The following is an 18,580-nucleotide window of genomic DNA, read 5'->3' on the forward strand; positions in this document are numbered from 1 at the left end:
AGCCATGTGCTTCTGAGAACTTCCCACGTCTCACTCCCTCGCAAGCCCCCCACCCATCCTGCCCACTCACCCACCACCATCACCTACCACCTGTGTCTCCCCAAAATTCCCTTCCCCTTTTCAGTCCTTTGAGCCCCAGTCCTTCCGGGTTGCTCTATTTTCCAGAGCCTTGCTTCGACTCCAAGACCAGGCTGCAGCCTTTGGGCAGCTTTCCCCCCATCCCCTGAGGCCCTGGTGTCCCCTGCTTCCTCTCTGGAGTCCTCTGCTCCCTGTGTCCCCACCCCATAGCCCGCGCTTCCATCCCCACACGCCCGCTCCCCCAGGCCTCTGCAGCTCCGCTTCCCCCGCGTGCCCCTCGGGGGGACTCTGCACCCACGGCCAGCCACCAGGTCTGGCCCTCTACCTCTCCCGTCCCCACGCCCGCCCCCCTGCACCCCTGGCCTCCGCCCCTGGGTTCCCGGGTCCCCGCGCCCCCACGACCCCGGACTCCCGCGCCCCTGCACCGAGTCCCTGCGCCCCCCTGCGCCCCCGGACCCCCGCGCCCCCGGACCCCTACGCCCCCGCGCCCCCCTGCGCCCCCGGACCCCTACGCCCCCGGGTCCCCGCGCCCCCGCGCCCCCAGACTCCTGCGCCCCAGGACCCCCGGGCCCCAGCGCCCCCGCCCCCTGCACCCCCGCGCCCCCCGCGCCCCCCGCGCCCCCGCGCCGCGCGCCCAGGTGGATGCGCGCGCGTTGCGTGGAGACGAGCGGCGGGCACACCCTACCCCGGCGGCCCCGCCCCCCGCGCCGCGGATTGGCTCCCCGCGGGCTGCCCGGGCCCCGGTTGGCTGGCGCCGCGCGGCGGCCGGGCCCGTTTCACGGTGGGTAGCACCGCAGCGTGGATGCTGCTCGGTCCCGCCGCGGCCCCCAGGAGCGTGGAGCCGAGCGGCCGGGCGGGGCCGGGCGGGGGCACCGCCGGAGCCGCTCCGCCGCCCACCCGGGCCCGCGGCCGAGGGCAGCCCGGGGTCGCGGCCGCGCCGAGTGGCCGCGGGCGGCGGACAAAGGGCCATGCGGGGCCGGGAGCCGCGGCACGGGGCGCGCGGGAACTGGGGGCCGCAGCGGCGCCGCTGAGCACGCCCCAGGCGGGGCGGGGACGGCGCGATGCCGTGGTTCCCGGTGAAGAAGGTCCGCAAGCAGATCAAGCTGCTGCTGCTGCTGCTGCTGCTCACCTGCGCCGCGTGGCTCACGTACGTGCACCTGAGCCTGGTGCGCCAGGGCCGCGCGCTGCGCCAGCGGCTGGGCTACGGGCGAGGTAGGGAGGGGGCGCCGGGGGGCGGGGGGCGCGGCTCGGCCGGGCCAGGAGCCCAGTGACGTCAGCAGTGACGCGCGCGACCCTCCCGGGGAGCGTCCCCCCACCTAGGCGGACTCGGGGATCCGACCCGGAGCCAGGAGCGACGGGGTTTCCCGAGGGCTCTGGGAGGCCCCGCCCCCAGGCCCCGCAGGCTGGGATTTTCGAGAAGGCCTGGCAGGTCCGCCCCTCGCCCCCTTAGCGGAGCCTCAGTCTACCCATCTGCCCGGGAGAGGGCGGGGGGGGGGGGGGGGAGGGGCTTGGAGGGAGCTGACTGGCGCTGTAGGGCCACTGTAGGGCCGTCCTGGCCGGGATGCCCCAGGGAAACCTCTCACAGGGGCCTGAGATGCTTTTGTGCAGAGGGGAAGCAGGGAGACGGGGATCCAGCCTGGGGACCCCTAAACTGCCTGGAGTGAACTTTCCCAGGCTCCTCCAGCTCACACTCCAGTGGGGACAGTGAACCCACAAAACAAGTCAGGCCCTGGGGAGTGTTGGGAGAGACAGCAGGGGAGGGTCGGGCTCCTGGGCTCCTGCAGCTCAGGGGATGCTTCGGGGGATGCGATGGCCTCTTGAAGGTGGTGACACACCTGGAGGAATGGGACTGGGACTGAAAAGCTGGGACTGAAAAGCCGGTGGGGAGAGGAGAAGCAGAGAGCCTGGAACCTGGGCAGGGCGGGGGGACAGGAGAGGGAAGGACCTCGGGGCAGGCGTGACCCCCCACACACATCCCGGGGCAGACTGCCCCAACCCTTAAGGAGGCAGGGTGCTGGGCGTCCTTAGGACGGGAGGCGAGAGACGGAGTCTTGCTTCCTGAAGACTCAGGCCCATGGCCATGGCTCACAGCAGCAGGGCGCTCTCCACCCAGGAGTCCAAGCCTCCCTGTTCCCACTCCTGCCTCCCAGCTGCCGAAGCCACGGCCACCCCTCCTGTGCCTAGACACCGGGCCCCCCAGATCTTCCAGGCCCAGAGCCTGGAGCTTGTCCCAACCCCCTGAGTCTACACACCTCACAGCCACCACTCTTGAGAGGCTGAGTCCCTAAAAGAGGCCCCCCTCCCCCAGCTATCAGCAAACAAGGCAAGACCCCAGAGCGTGACCCGGTGACACAGAACAAGACCGGCCTCCCTTCCCCAGCCACCTCTGTGGCTTCTCAAGCGACCACAGTCCTCCCCAACTTGACTTCCTGAGCAGCTGGGGAGTCTAGCTCAGCAACCGGGAGGGGGTGGGGGGGTGGGAACCCCATTTCTGAGTCCCTGTCTGCCCTCAGCTCCCCCAGCAGAGAGGCTGGGACACTGGCCAGACTGCCCTCGCTACTCCTGGGTGAGCAGGAGCCGCTCCGGGTCCTGGAAGGTCAGACTCCCACGTGGCACCTTCCAGAAACGGCCGGCGCCCTCGGGTCTCAGCTCTGGCCAGCCCCCCCTCTGGCCAGCCTTGGGCTCCCCCGGGGGCAGGGCTTGTGAGAAGCCGAGCAGCTAGATGTGCCTGGGGCCTTTTCAAGTGTTGGGGTCAGTGCTATGTTCACTGACAACTGGGAGGCAGCGTTGGAGAGGGGCAGGGGGGCTACTTCCCTGGTGTAGGGACGGTGGCGGCAGCCTGGGCTGGGACCGCACCGCCGAAGGCCCCTAATACCCATGGACTGAGCTTGGTGGGCAGGGAGCATCGGGGCCACGCTGTGGGGATTTGGCCCTAAGCCTCTTAGGGGCTCATCTCCCAGCTGGACAGAGGGTGGCGAGGGAGGAACCCAGGAGGAGCAAGTGGGCAGGCACCACGGGCACCCACAGGCCGGAGACCAAGGGCAGCTGCCCTGTCCCGGAGAGGGGGCTCAGGCCATGTGTCCACACAGGAATCCAGCTCCCGGGGCTGGCTCGAAGGAAGGCCAGGGGGGTTGAAACCAGGCTCTCCCTGGAGCAGAGGCTGGGCTCCCGGATGGGGGAGCTCTGGGTGGGAGCGCCAGGAGAGGCAGAGGTGGGGTACAGTAAAGCCTCCCTTCAGAGCCTCAGGTCCTGGGGTGTGGCACCCACCCCCACCACCCAGGGGACAGCGCGGGACGTTCAGGTCCATAGCTCGGGCAAGAGGTCCGGGAATCTGAGGGAGTTGGGGGCCTGGACGTGGTCTGCCGCAGGCTAGGGCGTGGGGGGTCCACGGACAGACCTAGGAAGGGGTCCCCCGGGGGACAGTCTCCCTCCAGAGTCCCGCTGGCCCAGGCCTCCACAGCCAGACCAGCGTGTGCAACCCCCTTCTGTCCAGACTGGTCAGGGCTCCTTTGGTCCCAAACCCCCACTCAAGGGCGGCACGTGGCACCTGTGCCATGAGCCGGGCCTGGCCTCACCTTACGGCACAAGCGCCGGCTGTCCCAACAGCAAGGCCCGGCACTGACCCTTGGCACACGGTGGGGGGGACAGGGGGGGCACAAAACCCCACGAGGGACAAGAGCTGAGGGTGCAGCGCGGTAGAGCTGGGGGCCTTGCTGGGGACACGGCCCGGTGGGGCGGCCAGATGAGTGTGGACCTTTGGACCTGGCGTGGGCTTGACAGGGGCTGCCTGCCCGCAGAGGTGTGGAGGGGGCCCGGCAGGGAGCAACTGCACAGCGACCGGGCGGCGGGTACCGGGAGCAGCTGACGCGGAGGGGCCACAGCGGGAGGCGCCGGTGCCCCCGTCGGACCCCGGCAGCGGGGGCTGTGCCCCATGATGCCCCACGTGCCGCCCACAGACGGTGAGAAGCTGAGCGGAGTGACCGAGGGCAGGGGCGTCCGTGCTGCGCTGTCCACGCACAGGGCAGAGGACTCCAGCGAGAGCCGAGAGGAGGAGCAGGTGGTGAGCGGGGCCGCGGGCAAGAATGTGCTGCGCCGGGCCCAGGCCCCGAGGCCACGCACGGGCTGGTGTGTGGATGCAGGGGTGCGGCTGGCTGGCACCCGTGTGGCCTGGCCCGAGTTCCGTCCGTGCGGATGCAGGTGGTGCCTCGCAGGCTGGCCCAGGGTGCGGCTGGCAGGCATGTTGGGGCTGTCAGGACGTGTCGCCTGGGGGACGGTGGACTTGGGGCTTTCCAGCTGGCGGCGTGCAGGGCAGTCCTTGTGCTGTTTGTGTCGGGCTGTGTGTGCTTGTGTGACCCCTACCTGCCCTCCGTGTCTCAGCGTTGACCCCGTTGACCCCGGTGCCTTTTCTCTCCTGGAGTCTGAAGGCCGGGACCCAAACCTGCCGTTCCCTGCAGGGGCCAGAAAACCGCCCCCTCTGAACCTCACTCATCAGGTGCCCCCGTGGTGGGAAGAGGTGAGCGCTTCTCGGCTTGTGGGGCTGCGGGGGCACGCTGGGGGGGGACTTTGCCCAAGGTAAGGCCCCCTCCCGCCCCGCAGTACAAGGGGCAGGCGAACCTGCACGTCTTTGAGGACTGGTGTGGAGGCGCCGTAGGCCATCTGAGGAGGAACCTGCACTTCCCGCTCTTCCCCCACGTGAGTGCTGGGGGCAGGGCGCACCCCCACGTGGGGAGGGCATGCGGCGTGCGGAGGGCATGCGGGCGCTTTGACGTCACAGGCCCCTGCCCCTAGACCCGCACCACCGTCAAGAAGTTGGCTGTGTCCCCCAAGTGGAAGAACTACGGACTACGGATTTTCGGCTTCATCCACCCAGCGAGAGATGGTGCGAGGGTGGGGGTGTGCCGGGGAGGGGGTCAGAAGGGCCGCACGCCCCCCTGAGTCCCTGTCCTGTGGCCTAGGAGACGTCCAGTTCTCTGTGGCTTCAGATGACAACTCTGAGTTCTGGCTGAGCCCAGACGAGAGCCCGGCGGGCGCCCAGCTGGTGGCCTACGTGGGCAAGGTACCCTGGACCCCACAGCATGCCCGCCCTAGCCCTGCACCCACACGCCCGTCTGTCTTCAGCGGGCCTCCTGCCACCTCCGTCACCTCCAGCTTCTGAGGGACGGGGACTGGATGAGGCTGGTGCCCCCAAGGAGAGGGTGAACCCCCCACCCCCCACCCCCTCTGTATCGCTCCCCAGACCGGCTCAGAGTGGACGGCACCTGGAGAATTCACCAAGTTCAGCTCCCAGGTGTCCAAACCCAAGCGGTGAGTGCCTGGGGGGGCGTGCGCATGAGTGAGCACACGTTAGCACACACAGCACACCTGAAACCACTGCCCTCGTGCTGTCCTGGCCAGACAGCGCTGGGGGCCATCCCGGAGTGCCCCATCTCTGGGCTCCCTGTTCTTGGGACACGGTGGCCACATGTCCCCCTGACTCCTCATGTCCCCAGGCTCATGGCCTCCCGAAGGTACTACTTTGAGCTGCTGCACAAACAGGATGACCGAGGCTCGGACCATGTGGAAGTGGGCGTGAGTGTGACTTGCCCTCCGTGGCCTCCTAGAGCATCGCCTCCCTGCCCCTGCCCTCCCTGCTCCTAGCAGTCCCCAAAGGGCAGTGGTGCGGACCCTTCCCCCCACCCCCGCCATGTTCCCGTCCAGTTGGCAAAGCAGACCCCCAGGGACGGCCCCCGCCTGCTTGGAGAGGCTTCGTGGAGGAAGTGGGGCTTGAGTAGTCTTGAGAGATGACACGTTCACGGGGGTATGTCCTCTTCAGGAGAGAATTTGGGACGGGCTGCATGGGGTGAATTCCAGATCTCAGAAAGGCAGAGGATGGCAACACCCAGCATTCCTCCAGAACTCCAGGGGGCGGGGGGTGGGGACAGCTCTGGCTTTGTCCTGAGGACCTGGTTATTGGGTTTACATTCCAGGAAAGCCCCTTCAGCCCTGGAGCCCGGGGGAGGGATGTCTTGTGCAGTCCCTGAACCAGGGAGGTGGGAAAGGAGGGGGGGCAGGGGTGCACAGGACAGAGGGCCCGATCTGGCTGCATGTGGGGTAATGACTAGAGTGGGATGGGGGTGCTCAGCGCAGCCCGTGGGAGGTCGCCTGTGTCCAGCATATGTGACAGGCATCACCCCAGCCCAGCTGGCACGGAGTGGGGTGACCTCGTGGAAGCCGAGGACGAGCTGGGAAGGGAAGAGGCCCTGGAACAGCTCCTGGGAAGTCCAGCCTGGAAGGAGGGAGGAGGGAGGAGGGACAGAGCCTGCAGACGAGACTGGGGGACAGAGGGGGACCCTGGTCTCGTGAGGGGTGTGTGTGCGGGCCCTGGGAGGGTCCGCGGTGACCTCTAGGAGAGCCGCGGCTGCAGAATGGGGAAGCAGGCCACAGGGGGGTGCCAGGGACATCAGGAGGGGCCTGGAGGGAGCAAGAGGAGGGGATCTTTACCTGCCTCCCATCCACCCTCCGGATTCCCTGCACCCTTGAAGGGGCTGTCCCGACTAGGTCCCATGCCCACATCAGAGAAGACCCATTCCTTTGAAGCTGTAACCGTCCTCACCCCACACCTTGGTCCTGACCGCTCTCTCCCTCCCCCAGTGGCGAGCCTTCTTGCCGGGCCTGAAGTTTGAGGTCATCGGCTCTGCTCACATCTCCCTGTACACAGGTGAGGGGCCCAGTGCCTCGGTGGGGAGGGGGGCTCTGGATGCGGGTGCGGAGAGCTGAGGAGTGGTCTCTGGGCACTCCGGGGACCCCCGTGCCTCTCTGTGCCCCCAGATGAATCATCCCTGAAGATGGACCATGTAGCACACGTGCCCCAGTCTCCAGCTAGCCACGTGGGGGGGCACCTGCCGCAGGAGGAGCCCAGAGCTGACATGCTGCGCCCAGACCCCCGAGACACCTTCTTCCTCAGTGAGCCGGGGAACCCCCAGTCCAGGGGGCGGGGCTTGGAGGGCGGGGCGGGGCTTGGAGGGCGGGGGCGGGGCTTGGAGGGCAGAGCGCAGCCTGCCACTCACGCTGTGGCCACGCCCCCACAGCGCCCCGGGTGGAGCCTTCCAGCCTGGAGAATGTGCTGGAGCCCTGCGCCTACGCCCCCACCTACGTGGTCAAGGACTTTCCCATTGCGAGATACCAGGGCCTGCAGTTTGTAAGTGCCCGAGAGCCCCCGGGACCCAGGCCGCCTCCCGGGGTCCCCTGAGCCCTGCGCCCCGCCCGCAGGTGTACCTGTCCTTCGTCTACCCCAACGACCACACGCGCCTCACTCACATGGAGACTGAAAACAAATGCTTCTACCGGGAGTCGCCGCTGTACCTGGAGAGGTGGGTGGGGGGTGGGGGGGTGGGGGGCGCACCGGAGGGGCGGTGGGCAGGGTCCGCGCTGATGCCCCGCCCCCCCGCAGGTTCGGGTTCTATAAGTACATGAAGATGGACAAGGAGGAGGGCGAGGAGGACGAGGAGGACGACGTGCAGCGCCGGGCCTTCCTCTTTCTCAACCCGGATGGTGAGGCAGGCGCCCCGGTGCCCCCAGCCTGCGCCCCCCCCCGCCCCGCCCCCGGGGCCGGCGGCTCACCCGTGCCTCCCGCAGACCTCCTGGACGACGAGGACGAGGGGGAGCTGCTGGACAGTCTGGAGCCCACGGAGGCGTCCCCCCCACGCGGCGGCCGCCTCCCCTCGGCCGCGGCCCCCACCCCGCCGAGCCCCAGGCGCTCCCGGGCGCTGAGCTGGGCCGCGCGCCCCCCGCCCCTGCTGCTGGGCCGCGCCCCGCGCCCCCGAGCCGCGCCCGCGCCGCCCAAGGTGTACGTGACCCGCGTGCGCCCCGGACCGCGCGCGCCCCCTCGGGCCCTGGCGCACCTGGGCCTGCGCAGCCCCCCGCGGCCGCCCTTCCCCGGCGGCTTCCTCCGCCCCCGGCCGCTCCCCCGCATGCAGCTGCGGGCGCCCCCCCGGCCGCCCCGGCCTGGGCCCCGGCCTCCAGGCCGCAGGACCGGCCGCCCCCAGGCCGCGCAGACGCGGACCCCCGCCCAGGCGCAGGCCACGCGGGGCAGCCGGGAAGGCCAGGCGCGCGTGCCCGCCCTCGCCGCGCCCACCGCGGGCTTGAACTCGACGTCTGAAGCACAGCCCGTGACTTCCTTCCTGAGCTTGTCCCAGGTGTCCGGGCCGCAGCTGCCTGGGGAGGACGAGCAGGAGGAGGAGGAGGCGGACGAGGACGGGGCCCCGGGCGCCGAGGACAGCGACGAGGCGGCGGGGCCCCCGCGCGGCCGCTGGCGCGAGGACGCCATTGACTGGCAGCGCACGTTCAGCGTGGGCGCCGTGGACTTCGAGCTGCTGCGCTCCGACTGGAACGACCTGCGCTGCAACGTGTCGGGGAACCTGCAGCTGCCCGAGGCCGAGGCCGTGGACGTGGTGGCTCAGTACATGGAGCGGCTGAACGCGCGCCACGGCGGGTGCGGGGGAGGGGGCAAGGGGGAGGGGGCAAGGGGGCGCAGGGGAAGGGAGGCCCTGGTGGGTGTGCGGAGAGGGGGTGCAGGAGAGGGGGAGAGAGGGCGCAGGGAAGGGGGAGAGGGGGCACGGGGGAGGGGAGCCCTGCTGGGTGTGTGGAGAGGGGCCAGGGGAGGGCAGGCCCTGGTGGGTGCAGAGAGGGGGATCCAGGGAAGGGGGGGAGGGGGCTTAGGGGAGGGGAGCCCTGCTGGGTGTGCAGAGAGGGGGCACAGGGGAGGGCAGGCCCTGGTCTCTGGGAGCCTTCATACCGGGGGTGATGGGCTCCGGGAGTGGCGCATGGGCTCCGGGAGTGGCGCACACACTCCCTGGGGCAGAGTCTTGTCTGCCTGTCTTCTCTGGGGCTGCTTATGATGCAGGTTACCTGTCCACTGTTAGAAGCTTAACCCCCCCACACACACCCAGGACCGGCTCCCCTGTCCTGCACCTCCAGACCCCACCCTCACCTTGGGCCTGAACCCAAGAACCAGTCTGAGCCAGCTGGGTCTGTCCTCGAGGGACAGACACAGCCAAAGGTCAAGCCCAGAGTCCCCGGACCCCTCCTCTCCTGGCACCGTGCCACTGGGTCTTCCAAGCGGGTCTCCCTCTGACTCCAGGGAAGGACCCAGCGCTCCTGCCCGTTCCTGTCCTTCTGGTCTCCCCCAGGCCTGTCTCCACCCCCACCCCCATTCCCACCCCCTCATAGGTAGTGCTGTGGAGAGTGGGAGGCCCCATCTGGGCCCCCAGAAGACCCTGGAAAGTTCTGAGCCGTGTGAGCCCTGAAGGAGGAGCAGGATCTGTCCAGCTAGCCACGGCAGGCAAAGGCAGGGGGGCCGGAGGATGCAGAGGCCAGAGGAGGGGCCACTGTGGGCCTGGAGCAACCTGCCCAGCACCCCCTCTTTCTTGCTTGCATTACAAGGTTCTGGGCAGGACAGGGGTTCGACCTGTTTGGGTTGGAGACCGGCGTCTCCCTGCCTTGAAGAGGAGTAGACAGGATGGGAAGCCCAGAGGAGCCACGAGTGACAGGCCGTGATGGGACTGACAGGCCGTGATGGGACGGACGGCGTGGGCGGGTGGGGCTCGGCTTCTGGGGTCCCTCAGCTTCCCGAGAGCCGCGGACGGGTGGCCCCAGGACCGAGGGTGTGGGTAGACCCGGGGCGTCTGCAGCAGAACGTCCCTGATGCTGGGGAGAGCTCGCAGGGAGGGCAGGTGGGCACCCCTCGGGGGTCACACAGGTAGGCACCATGGTGAGGGGCACTGCCTGCGCAGGGAGGACAGGCAGGAGGGAGCAGCAGGGCAGGAGCCCGTTTTCCCGGGGTGAGCAGCCTCTGCTTGAAGGCAGGGCAGGGGACAAAGGACACTCAGTGGGGCAGGGGCAGGCCCAGGCACGTTCTCGGGGCCTCCGAGCGGCAGGCGTGCACCAGGAGCCGGTTGGAGGCTCCGCGCAGAAACGCGGGCACCAGGAAGGGGCTCAGCCCGCATGAGGGCACGTGGAGGGCAACTTAGGATCTGCTCGCGGTCCTCCGAAGCCACCTGAAGACCTCGACCTCGTCCTGCGGCTGCTGGGGGCCCTGAAGCCCCTGAGCGCGTCCTAGAGGAACGGGTCCACTGGGGAGGCCGGGTGGCGGGGAGGGCGGACGGGGCTGCCCCCGCCGGACAGAGGCGCTCCGCGTGGCCTGCCTTCTCCAGCTCCCTGGCGGGCCCCAGGGTGCAGGGAGCCCGGTCGCCTGGGGGGGTCACCGAGCAGAGGGGGGACCACCCGCCCCCAGGCCAAGGGCGCTGACCCAGGCCGCTCGGCTTCCCAGGCGCTTCGCGCTCCTGCGCATCGTGAACGTGGAGAAGCGCCGAGACTCGGCCCGCGGCAGCCGCTTCCTGCTGGAGCTGGAGCTGCAGGAGCGCGGGGGTGGCCGCCGGCGCCTGTCGGAGTACGTGTTCCTGCGGCTGCCCGGGGCGCATGCCGGGGATGGGGACACCGACGCCGAGCCCGACGCGCCAAGCCCCGAGCCCGCCCCCACGCGCCCCGACGGCCGCCCCGAGCTCTGCCGGCCGCTGCACCTGGCCTGGCGCCAGGACGTGACAGTGCACTTCATCGTGCCAGGTGCGCTGGGGCAGGGGGGGTGGCCTGGTGAGGAAGCCCAGGTGGGCGGGGGAGCGGGGCCTGGTGAGGGAGCCCAGGTGGGGGGGGTGGGGCCTGGTGAGGGAGCCCAGTTGCGGGGGGGGGGGGGGGCGGCTCCAGGACGGGGGCGCCTGGTGAGCAGAGGCCGCTTGGGGTGGACTCAGGCCCGTCCTCCCCCAGTGAAGAACCAGGCACGCTGGGTGGCACAGTTCCTGGCGGACATGGCCGCCCTGCACGCCCGCACCGGGGACTCGCACTTCAGTGTCATCCTGGTGGACTTCGAGAGCGAGGACATGGATGTGGAGCGGGCCCTGCGCGCCGCCCGCCTGCCCCGGTAACCATGCCCGCACCCCCGCCTCCTGGGGGCCGCAGGGTTCCCTCTGCGCCCCGGGGCCACGCCTGTGACTTCCCGCCCGCTGTCCCTCGTCCCTTCATCCCCCCCCAGGTACCAGTACCTGAGGCGAACCGGAAACTTCGAGCGCTCCGCGGGCTTGCAAGCTGGCGTGGACGCCGTGGCGGTGCGTGGGAGGGACGCGCGGGCGGGGAGCCGAGAGAGGGCCGGGCCTGGGGGGACGGCACCGCGGGACCTCCATGACCTCCGTGACCTTCACCTCCAGGACGCCAGCAGCATCGTCTTCCTGTGCGACCTGCACATCCACTTCCCGCCGAACATCCTGGACGGCATCCGCAAGCACTGTGTGGAGGGCAAGCTGGCCTTCGCGCCCGTGGTCATGCGCCTGGGCTGCGGGAGCTCTCCGGGGGACCCGCACGGTAATGCCCTGGGCGGCCCCAGAGCACTAGGGCTGCCACCTGCGCCAGGGTAAAATTGAGGCCCCGGAGGCAGGCCTGGGCCCGTCAGTGCCCCTCCTGGTGCCCAGGTCCCCCCAGAACCTCCAAGGTCACGCCTGACCCCCAGGAGCCTCCTCCAGCACCCTAGTCACAAGCTCCGCGGATGGGTGCCCCCCAGGAGCCGCTCCGACGTGGGACCCTGTCCCAGACCCACTCCCACGGCTGGGGAGGAAGGCTCGCCGGGCCAGGGGTCTGAGAGGCACCTTCCTGCCCAGGTTACTGGGAGGTGAATGGCTTCGGCCTCTTCGGGATCTACAAGTCAGACTTTGACCGGGTTGGAGGCATGAACACCGAGGAGTTCCGCGACCAGTGGGGGGGTGAGGACTGGGAGCTCCTAGACAGGTGAGCGCCTCCCCAGCCCTCGGGGAGACCAAGGACGCTTCCATAGTTTCCCCTGAGTGGGGAAGATGAAGCCCGGGGGATCCTCTTGGCTGCGGGGACCATGTCCTCCTGCTTGGTCTCTGCCCGAGGAGAGACCCTTTGACCCCACTCTGAGTCCCCAAGCCCCTTCCTACTTCAGGGCCCTACAGACTCTGTCCCCAGACTGCGCCGCCCCTGTGGTGCCCTGGGCCCCCATCGCTACCAGGTCCCAACGCGGTGGGAGCCCTGACCCCCCAGATCCTACAGGCTCGGGGGCAGCGCTGCCACCCCGCCCCAGCTCCTGACACCCCTTTCTGCCCAGGGTCCTGCAGGCAGGGCTGGAGGTGGAGCGGCTCCGACTGAGGAATTTCTACCACCACTACCACTCCAAGCGGGGCATGTGGGGCACGCGCAGCCGGAAGGGCTCCCGCGGGGGGGGCCCGTGACCAGGCCGCCCGCCTGGCTGCGCCCCGAGGTGGCGGCTGGGGGCCGGGCCCCGGGCCTGGTCCGGGGCGACACAGGGCCCCTCGCAGGGCACCGCCACCACCGTGCCTGGCCCGCGCGGCCACCCCGCGCCCCTCGCCGCGAGGCAGCCTTCACAGCTGCGTGGGGCCCGCCGGTCTCCACACCCTGTGCGATGATTTCTGTGAAATTTTGCCGTAGCGACGACATTGTTTTCAGGATTTCCAAGAGTTATGTCTGTTCCGTTTTTTATTCAGAATGAAATGAAATATTTTTTTTAGTTCTGACTGGTCCTCTGCCTGGTTGTGTCAGGAGGGCAGAGGCGATGCCCGGCGACGGCAGGGAGCCCGCCGGCCTCGGGTACTCGGGGCCCCTGCCCCGAGGGCCTGCACACGGCTGCAGCCGCCACACCACCCCCTGCGCCCCCTGTCACGCTCAGGAGCCTCGGCTCTGGAGGTGGGCTGATCTCCTCCCCCCTCCGGTGCGGTGGAGGCACGCGGCCTCGGGCAGGGGCACGGCCTTGGCACCTCCCGGGAAGGAGCACTTGACCACTGCACTGCCCTCCCTTTTGAAAACAGAACTTGCGTGTCAGTGCCAACCCTGTTGTCCCAGGAGGGGAAGGTGAACGGGCAGGGCCCTAGGACCACGCTGGGGGCAGCACTCAGCTGAGCTGCCGGAAGCAGAAAACCCCCCTCAAGCTGGTTGACACCGTGGTGGGGGGAGGGGAGCTGATCTGACTTCTGTTCACGTAAGTGGGAGTTCAGGCTCTGGGCGCTCCGGGTGAGTACTGACAAGTGGAGATGCTGTCGAGGCCTGGCTCCTCCTGGGGGTGTCAGTGGTCAGAAGCTGGGTCCCAGCCCCAGGAGGGAGGCTGGTGCTCTGCCTGTAGGAGATCTCTGTGGCCAGCACAGACAGCAGAGAACGTCTCATAGTTCTGGGGATCTGAGGTCCTAAAGCCAAGGTCTCTACAGGCTCGAGCTCCTGGAGGCCTTAAGATCAAACCGGCTTCACCCTCAGCACACTGAGAGGCTGCTTGGGTTCTGGGCTCAGGGCTTCTTCCTCTGCCCTCAAGCTAGCAGCTTGCTGTTTTCACACTGGCCACTCCAGAGCTCCCGGCGTCTCCCCTCTGCTTCCATTGTCGCATCTTCCCCCGACCCTCCTAACTCCGTCCCGTGAGGACACCTATGACTACGCGTTCACCAGGATAATCTCCCATCTCGATCAGTATTCTTTATGTAACCACATCTGCAGAGTCCTTCTTGCCACGTAAGGTGACGGTCACAGGTTTCAGGGATTGGGGCCTGGATGCCTTTGGGGCTGTGATTCTTCCTCGTTCACATTCAGTGGGAAGGCCGTCCAACCCAGCAGCCCAAACAGTCCTCGTGAGGTTGACCCAAGGTGTTATCTCAGGTCGTACCTCGCCATGAACACGGGGCAGCAGGAAGGATCCCAGGGAGAGAAGAACCAGATGGACACCACCGTCTGGCCCTGAGAAGATTCTAGAAATGACCCTGCTGGAAGGGACATTCAGCCCTGCCACCGCTGAGCAGAGTGGCCAGCAGATGCTTGTGGACACTAAGTCACCTGTGACCAGCTTCACAACAGGTGCTGCTGGTCCAGAGAGCACAAGTGCCTACAGGGCAGCAGGCACAGCTCACCCGCCTCATCCCTGCTCGGAAGCTACCAGGGCCCTTCGTTCATGCTGCCCTCCTCTCCCCCAGTGTGAGCTCAGATGGCATCTTCTCTTTTTCATAACAAGAAAACTAGTGCTGGCTGCAGAAATACATTCTCCAAAAGGGAGAAGAGGAGAGAAGAGAAACGTCAACAACAGGCAGGTGAAGCAAACACCTCAGAGAAATTATGTCAGGAAGCAGGAGGAGATTTCAAGCGAAACCCCATTTAATCTGAATTATACATACGCCATAATTTATTAACCCATTTTAACAATTATTTATTGAGCACACAGTACATGTTGAGCAGTTAAGCATGAAGGGAAAAGAAGTGAACACGAGAGACAAGAATTGGCCCTCTTGGAACTTTACCTTCCGGCGAAGGGTGAGGGGAGCAGACAATAGACACAACACAGAAAGTGTCTAGGATGTTAGCTGGTGGCAGCTGTTGTAGAAAATAATTAAGCCCCCTCCCCCCAAAAAAGAAAAAGAAGATAATTAAACCCTGAAAGAGAACAGTAAGTTTGAGCAAGCCCGCAGTTGTAAACAGTGCTCAGAAAAAGCAAGCCTGAGAAGCAGATGTCCCAGAGAACACCTGCAGGCTGTACAGCGGCTACGGTCAGAGGTGACACTTGAAATTGTTTTTTTCTAATTAGTGATCAACGCCTGTCACCACTCCTCAATGTCATACTGGAAGTACAGTTGACCCTTGAACAATACAGGGGGGTTAGGGCAGCAACCCCCAGCATAGTCGAAAATCCCTATATAACTTTTACCCCCAAAACCTGGCTAAGAGCCTACTGGTGATGGGAAGCCTCACCAATAACGCAAAACTGTCAGTTGACACATATTTTGTTATTATTGTTTGTTTATTTTTTTTATTTTTTGACACATTTTATATGAATTATGTACTGTTTTTAAAATAAGCTGGAAAAAAGAAAATGTTAAGAGAATCACAAGGAAGAGAAACTACACTTAGGGTACTGCACTGTATCAAAAAAAAAAAAAACACAAATAGGTGGACCTGCACCATTCAAACACATGCTGTTCAAGAGTCAACCACATTAGCTAATGCAATAAGACAAGAAAAGGAAATAAGAGTTAGACATATGGGAAATTAAAGGGATGCACGCATAAAGGGCTTTGTTTGCAGATGATCAGCTATGTAAAAAATCCAAAAGAATCAGCAAAACAACAACAAACCATCCTGGAACTAATAAGCAATTGCAGCAAAGTTACAGGATATAAAGTTAATACACCAAAGTCACTTGCTTTCCTATAGATCAGCAATGAATAATTAGAACTTGAAATTTAGGGGCACCTGGGAGGTTCAGAGGGAGGTTGAGCGTCTCCCTTTGGCTCAGGGCGTGACCCCAGGGGTCTTGGGATCAAGTCCCACATCGGGCTCCCTGTAGGGAGCCTGCTCCTCCCTCTGCCTGTGTGTATCACATGAATAAATAAAATCTTTAAGTATTTTATTTATTTTTTTGAGAGAGAGAGAAAGTACAAGCAGGGAAAGAAGCAGGCTCCCTGCAGGGAGCCAGACGCAGGGCTCAACCCCAGGGCCCAGGATCATGGCCCGAAAGGAAGGCAAACACTTCACCACCTGAGCCACTCAGGTGCCCCAGAACTTGAGATTCAAAACACGATACCATTTACATTAACCAAAAAAAAAAAAAAAAAGCTTATGTATAAAATAACAAAATACACCGAATATCTATATGAGGAAAACTGCAAAAACTCATGAACGACCTCAAAGAAAAGTTAAATAAATGGAGAAATGTCCTGTGTTCATGAACAGGAAGACCCTGTATTACCATGATTCCTGCTCTTCCCAACTTGATGTGTAGAGTCCGTGCAATCCCAACCACGATTGCAGCAGGTGATTTTGTGGATGTCAACAAATTGATTCGAAAGTTTATGTGAAGAAACCAAAAAGACCCAGAAAAGCCAACACGATATTGAAGGAGAAGAACAAAGTTGGAGGGCGCTGCCCGGCTTCAAGGCTGGCTGGGGAGAGACAGCGATCAACACCACATACAGATGAAAGTAGACAGATCAAGGGAACAGAATAGAGAGGTCAGCCCCACACGGGCGCTTGGGAGGCTCTGTCGGGGAAGCGCCCGCCTTTGGCGCAGGTTGTGATCTCAGGGTCCTGGGGTCGAGCTCCAGGTCGGCCTACCGGCTCCTTGGGAGCCTCCTTCTCCCTCTGCTGCAGCTCCCCTTCTGTGCTCTCTTGCTCTGTTAAATAAATAAATAAAACCTAGAAAAGAAAGAAAGAAGCCACATACGTGTGGCCAACTGATCTTTGACAAAGAAGCAAAGGCGGGCAGCCTGGGTGGCTCAGCAGTTAGCGCCGCCTTCAGCCCAGGGTGTGATCCTGGAGACCCCGGGATCGAGTCCCACATCGGGCTCCCTGCATGGGGCCTGCTTCCCCCCTGCCTGTGTCTCTGCCTCTCTCTCTGTGTCTCTTTCATGAATAAATAAATAAAATCTTTAAAAATAAAAAAATTTTAAAAATGGTCCCGAGACCTTAACGGGCATCTCACCGAACAGGATGCACAGATGGCAAACAAGCACATGCAAAGTTGCTCCACATACGACCCACGAGGGAAATGAGAGCATCAAGACACCGATCCCTCCGCACGCCTGCTAAACAGCCCGGATCTGGGACATGACGTCACACGCTGACGACACGCGGAGCGGCGGCAGGCATGCAGGGTGCGCAGCCACTTTGGAAGACGCTTGCCGGCTTCTCGCAGAACCAAACCACTTCTTCCCAGAATCCAGCACTCACGCTCCTGGATAGTTACCCCGATGAGGTGAAAACTTGTGTCCGCACAAAACCTGCGCACGGAGGGTCACGGCAGCTTTGCTCATAATTGCCCCAAACTGGAAGCAGCTGGCGTGCCCTTCAGCCGGCGATGGTAACCTGCAGTTCTGTGCAGACCACAGAATGGTATTCAGCACCCAGAGCAGAACACACGCACGCACGCACACACACCCCTAAATGCTTATCGCCAAGTGAAAGAAGCCGCTCTGAAGAGGTTGCGTGCTGTGTGGCTCCGTCCGGGGACGTTCTCGTAAAGGCAAACCTACAAGACCAGACAAAGGCCAGTGGGAACCAGGGGTCGGGCAGGACTGGGGGTGGAGAGGCAGGCGGAGGGCTTCAGGGCAGGGAAGCTGCTCCGTGCCATACTCTGGCGCATCTGTGTCATCACCTGTGAGCCCAGGCCCACGGTGCGCAGCCCCACCCCCAGCCTGAGGCACACCGTGGGCGTGGTGGGGCCCCGTGGGGTTGTGCAGGCTCGCTGAGCAACCTGCCAGGTGGGAGATGCCCCAGCAGGGGGCGGGGGTGGGGGCAGGGGCAGGGGGCAGGGTAGGGGCTGGGGCAGGGGCTGGGGCAGGGGCAGGCACAGGGGCCGGGGGCAGGGGCAGGGGGTGGGGGAGGGGAAGTCTCTGCACCTGCCTCTTGGTTTTGCTGTAGACCTAAAACTGCTCTGAAAATTAAGTCTGCTTTAAAAATCAACATTAAGGGACTCCCAGGGGGCTCAGCGGTGGAGCATCCGTCTTCGGCCCAAGGCGTGGCCCTGGGGTCCCAGGATCCAGTCCCACATCGGGCTCCCTGCAGCCTGTGTCTCTGCGTCTCTCCGAATAAATAAAATCTTTAAAAAATAATTTTAAAAAAATCAACAATAAAAACAAAGAAAATCAAACTCTGACAACACTCGGAGGGCGAATGGAAGAGAAAAAGGAAACCGTTAAAGGAATAAAGGCCACCTTAGGAATTTCAGAAGCTAAGAGCAGCCGCCACTGAAAGCCCAGGGAGGAAGCTGAGTCGTGGACCCGGAGGAAATGGAACGGGGAGGACGGCGCTGCCCGCAGTTCCTGGGAAGACAGGACGTGGGACAACACGAGAGACTCAGGTGAAGGGTTGAGCAGGGGGAGACCCTCCCGGAGCAGACAGAGGCCACCATCTGGCGCTCGGGTGCCCACCCGCTGAGCACCGGCGCACTGGGAGCAGCGGGGTGGCCGCGGGGGTCAGATCAGCGCCCTGGCCACACCGCACCGGCACCCAGTGCACACAGGTCCTGGAGCAGGTGGGTGGCCCGTGGGGGTGCACGCGAGGTGCCGGGGCCGCGGGGCACCTGTGCACTCAGCCCAGGCGCGGGAAGGAGGCGGGGGCGCGGCGGGTGCCAGGTCCCAAGAGTGCCACGCGGGATCCCCGGGGGCTGGGCGTGGGGGCCACCGGCCCACAGACTCGGGCAGTGGTGCCGCGGCGGGTCCAGGAAGGACCGTGGAGGAGTCCAGGCCGTGGGAGGCTGGGAGATGCAGGCGGGACGCGGCCAGAGGAGGTGGGCGGGCGCCGGGGGGGCCCTCTGTGGGCCTGCCCCCCTCATGGCCACCCGCCTGCCCCAGACTGTAACATCTTGGCGCTTTCCCGTCTCCTGCTCCTTAGGCCCCAGCGCCCAGCTCCCGGCCCCTGAGGCCAGCTAAGGGGTCCTCCCTCCAGTCCAGGTCTTCGTCCCTTGCCCACCTTCAGA

The 18,580-nt window shown here is 64.8% G+C and overlaps 1 protein-coding gene across 6 annotated transcripts; it reads left to right on the forward strand.

Moving 5' to 3' along the window:
• The first annotated feature begins 1,060 nt into the window (after nucleotides 1-1,060).
• Nucleotides 1,061-12,653, forward strand: B4GALNT4 (beta-1,4-N-acetyl-galactosaminyltransferase 4). 6 transcript variants are annotated; one of them, XM_055301157.1, is made up of 20 exons: nucleotides 1,061-1,290; nucleotides 4,035-4,138; nucleotides 4,496-4,591; nucleotides 4,675-4,770; nucleotides 4,867-4,957; nucleotides 5,034-5,134; nucleotides 5,315-5,382; nucleotides 5,568-5,646; nucleotides 6,709-6,775; nucleotides 6,886-7,020; nucleotides 7,146-7,255; nucleotides 7,327-7,427; nucleotides 7,508-7,608; nucleotides 7,693-8,548; nucleotides 10,385-10,677; nucleotides 10,876-11,029; nucleotides 11,141-11,213; nucleotides 11,313-11,466; nucleotides 11,760-11,886; nucleotides 12,227-12,653. In XM_055301157.1, exons 1-20 carry the CDS (start codon nucleotides 1,140-1,142, stop codon nucleotides 12,348-12,350), a joined length of 3,081 nt encoding a protein of 1,026 aa, XP_055157132.1. In that variant the 5' UTR covers nucleotides 1,061-1,139; the 3' UTR covers nucleotides 12,351-12,653. The 6 variants fall into 6 exon arrangements, 3 of the variants coding, with proteins under 3 accessions (XP_055157132.1, XP_055157130.1, XP_055157131.1); XR_008661324.1 differs by having other exon boundaries at nucleotides 4,035-4,591; nucleotides 10,860-11,029; XM_055301155.1 differs by having other exon boundaries at nucleotides 4,035-4,591.
• The last annotated feature ends 5,927 nt before the right edge of the window (nucleotides 12,654-18,580 follow it).

The sequence above is a fragment of the Nyctereutes procyonoides genome, unplaced genomic scaffold (genome assembly GCF_905146905.1).
Source record: "Nyctereutes procyonoides isolate TBG_1078 unplaced genomic scaffold, NYPRO_anot_genome, whole genome shotgun sequence".
In the NCBI taxonomy this organism is placed as follows: Eukaryota; Metazoa; Chordata; class Mammalia; order Carnivora; family Canidae; genus Nyctereutes; species Nyctereutes procyonoides.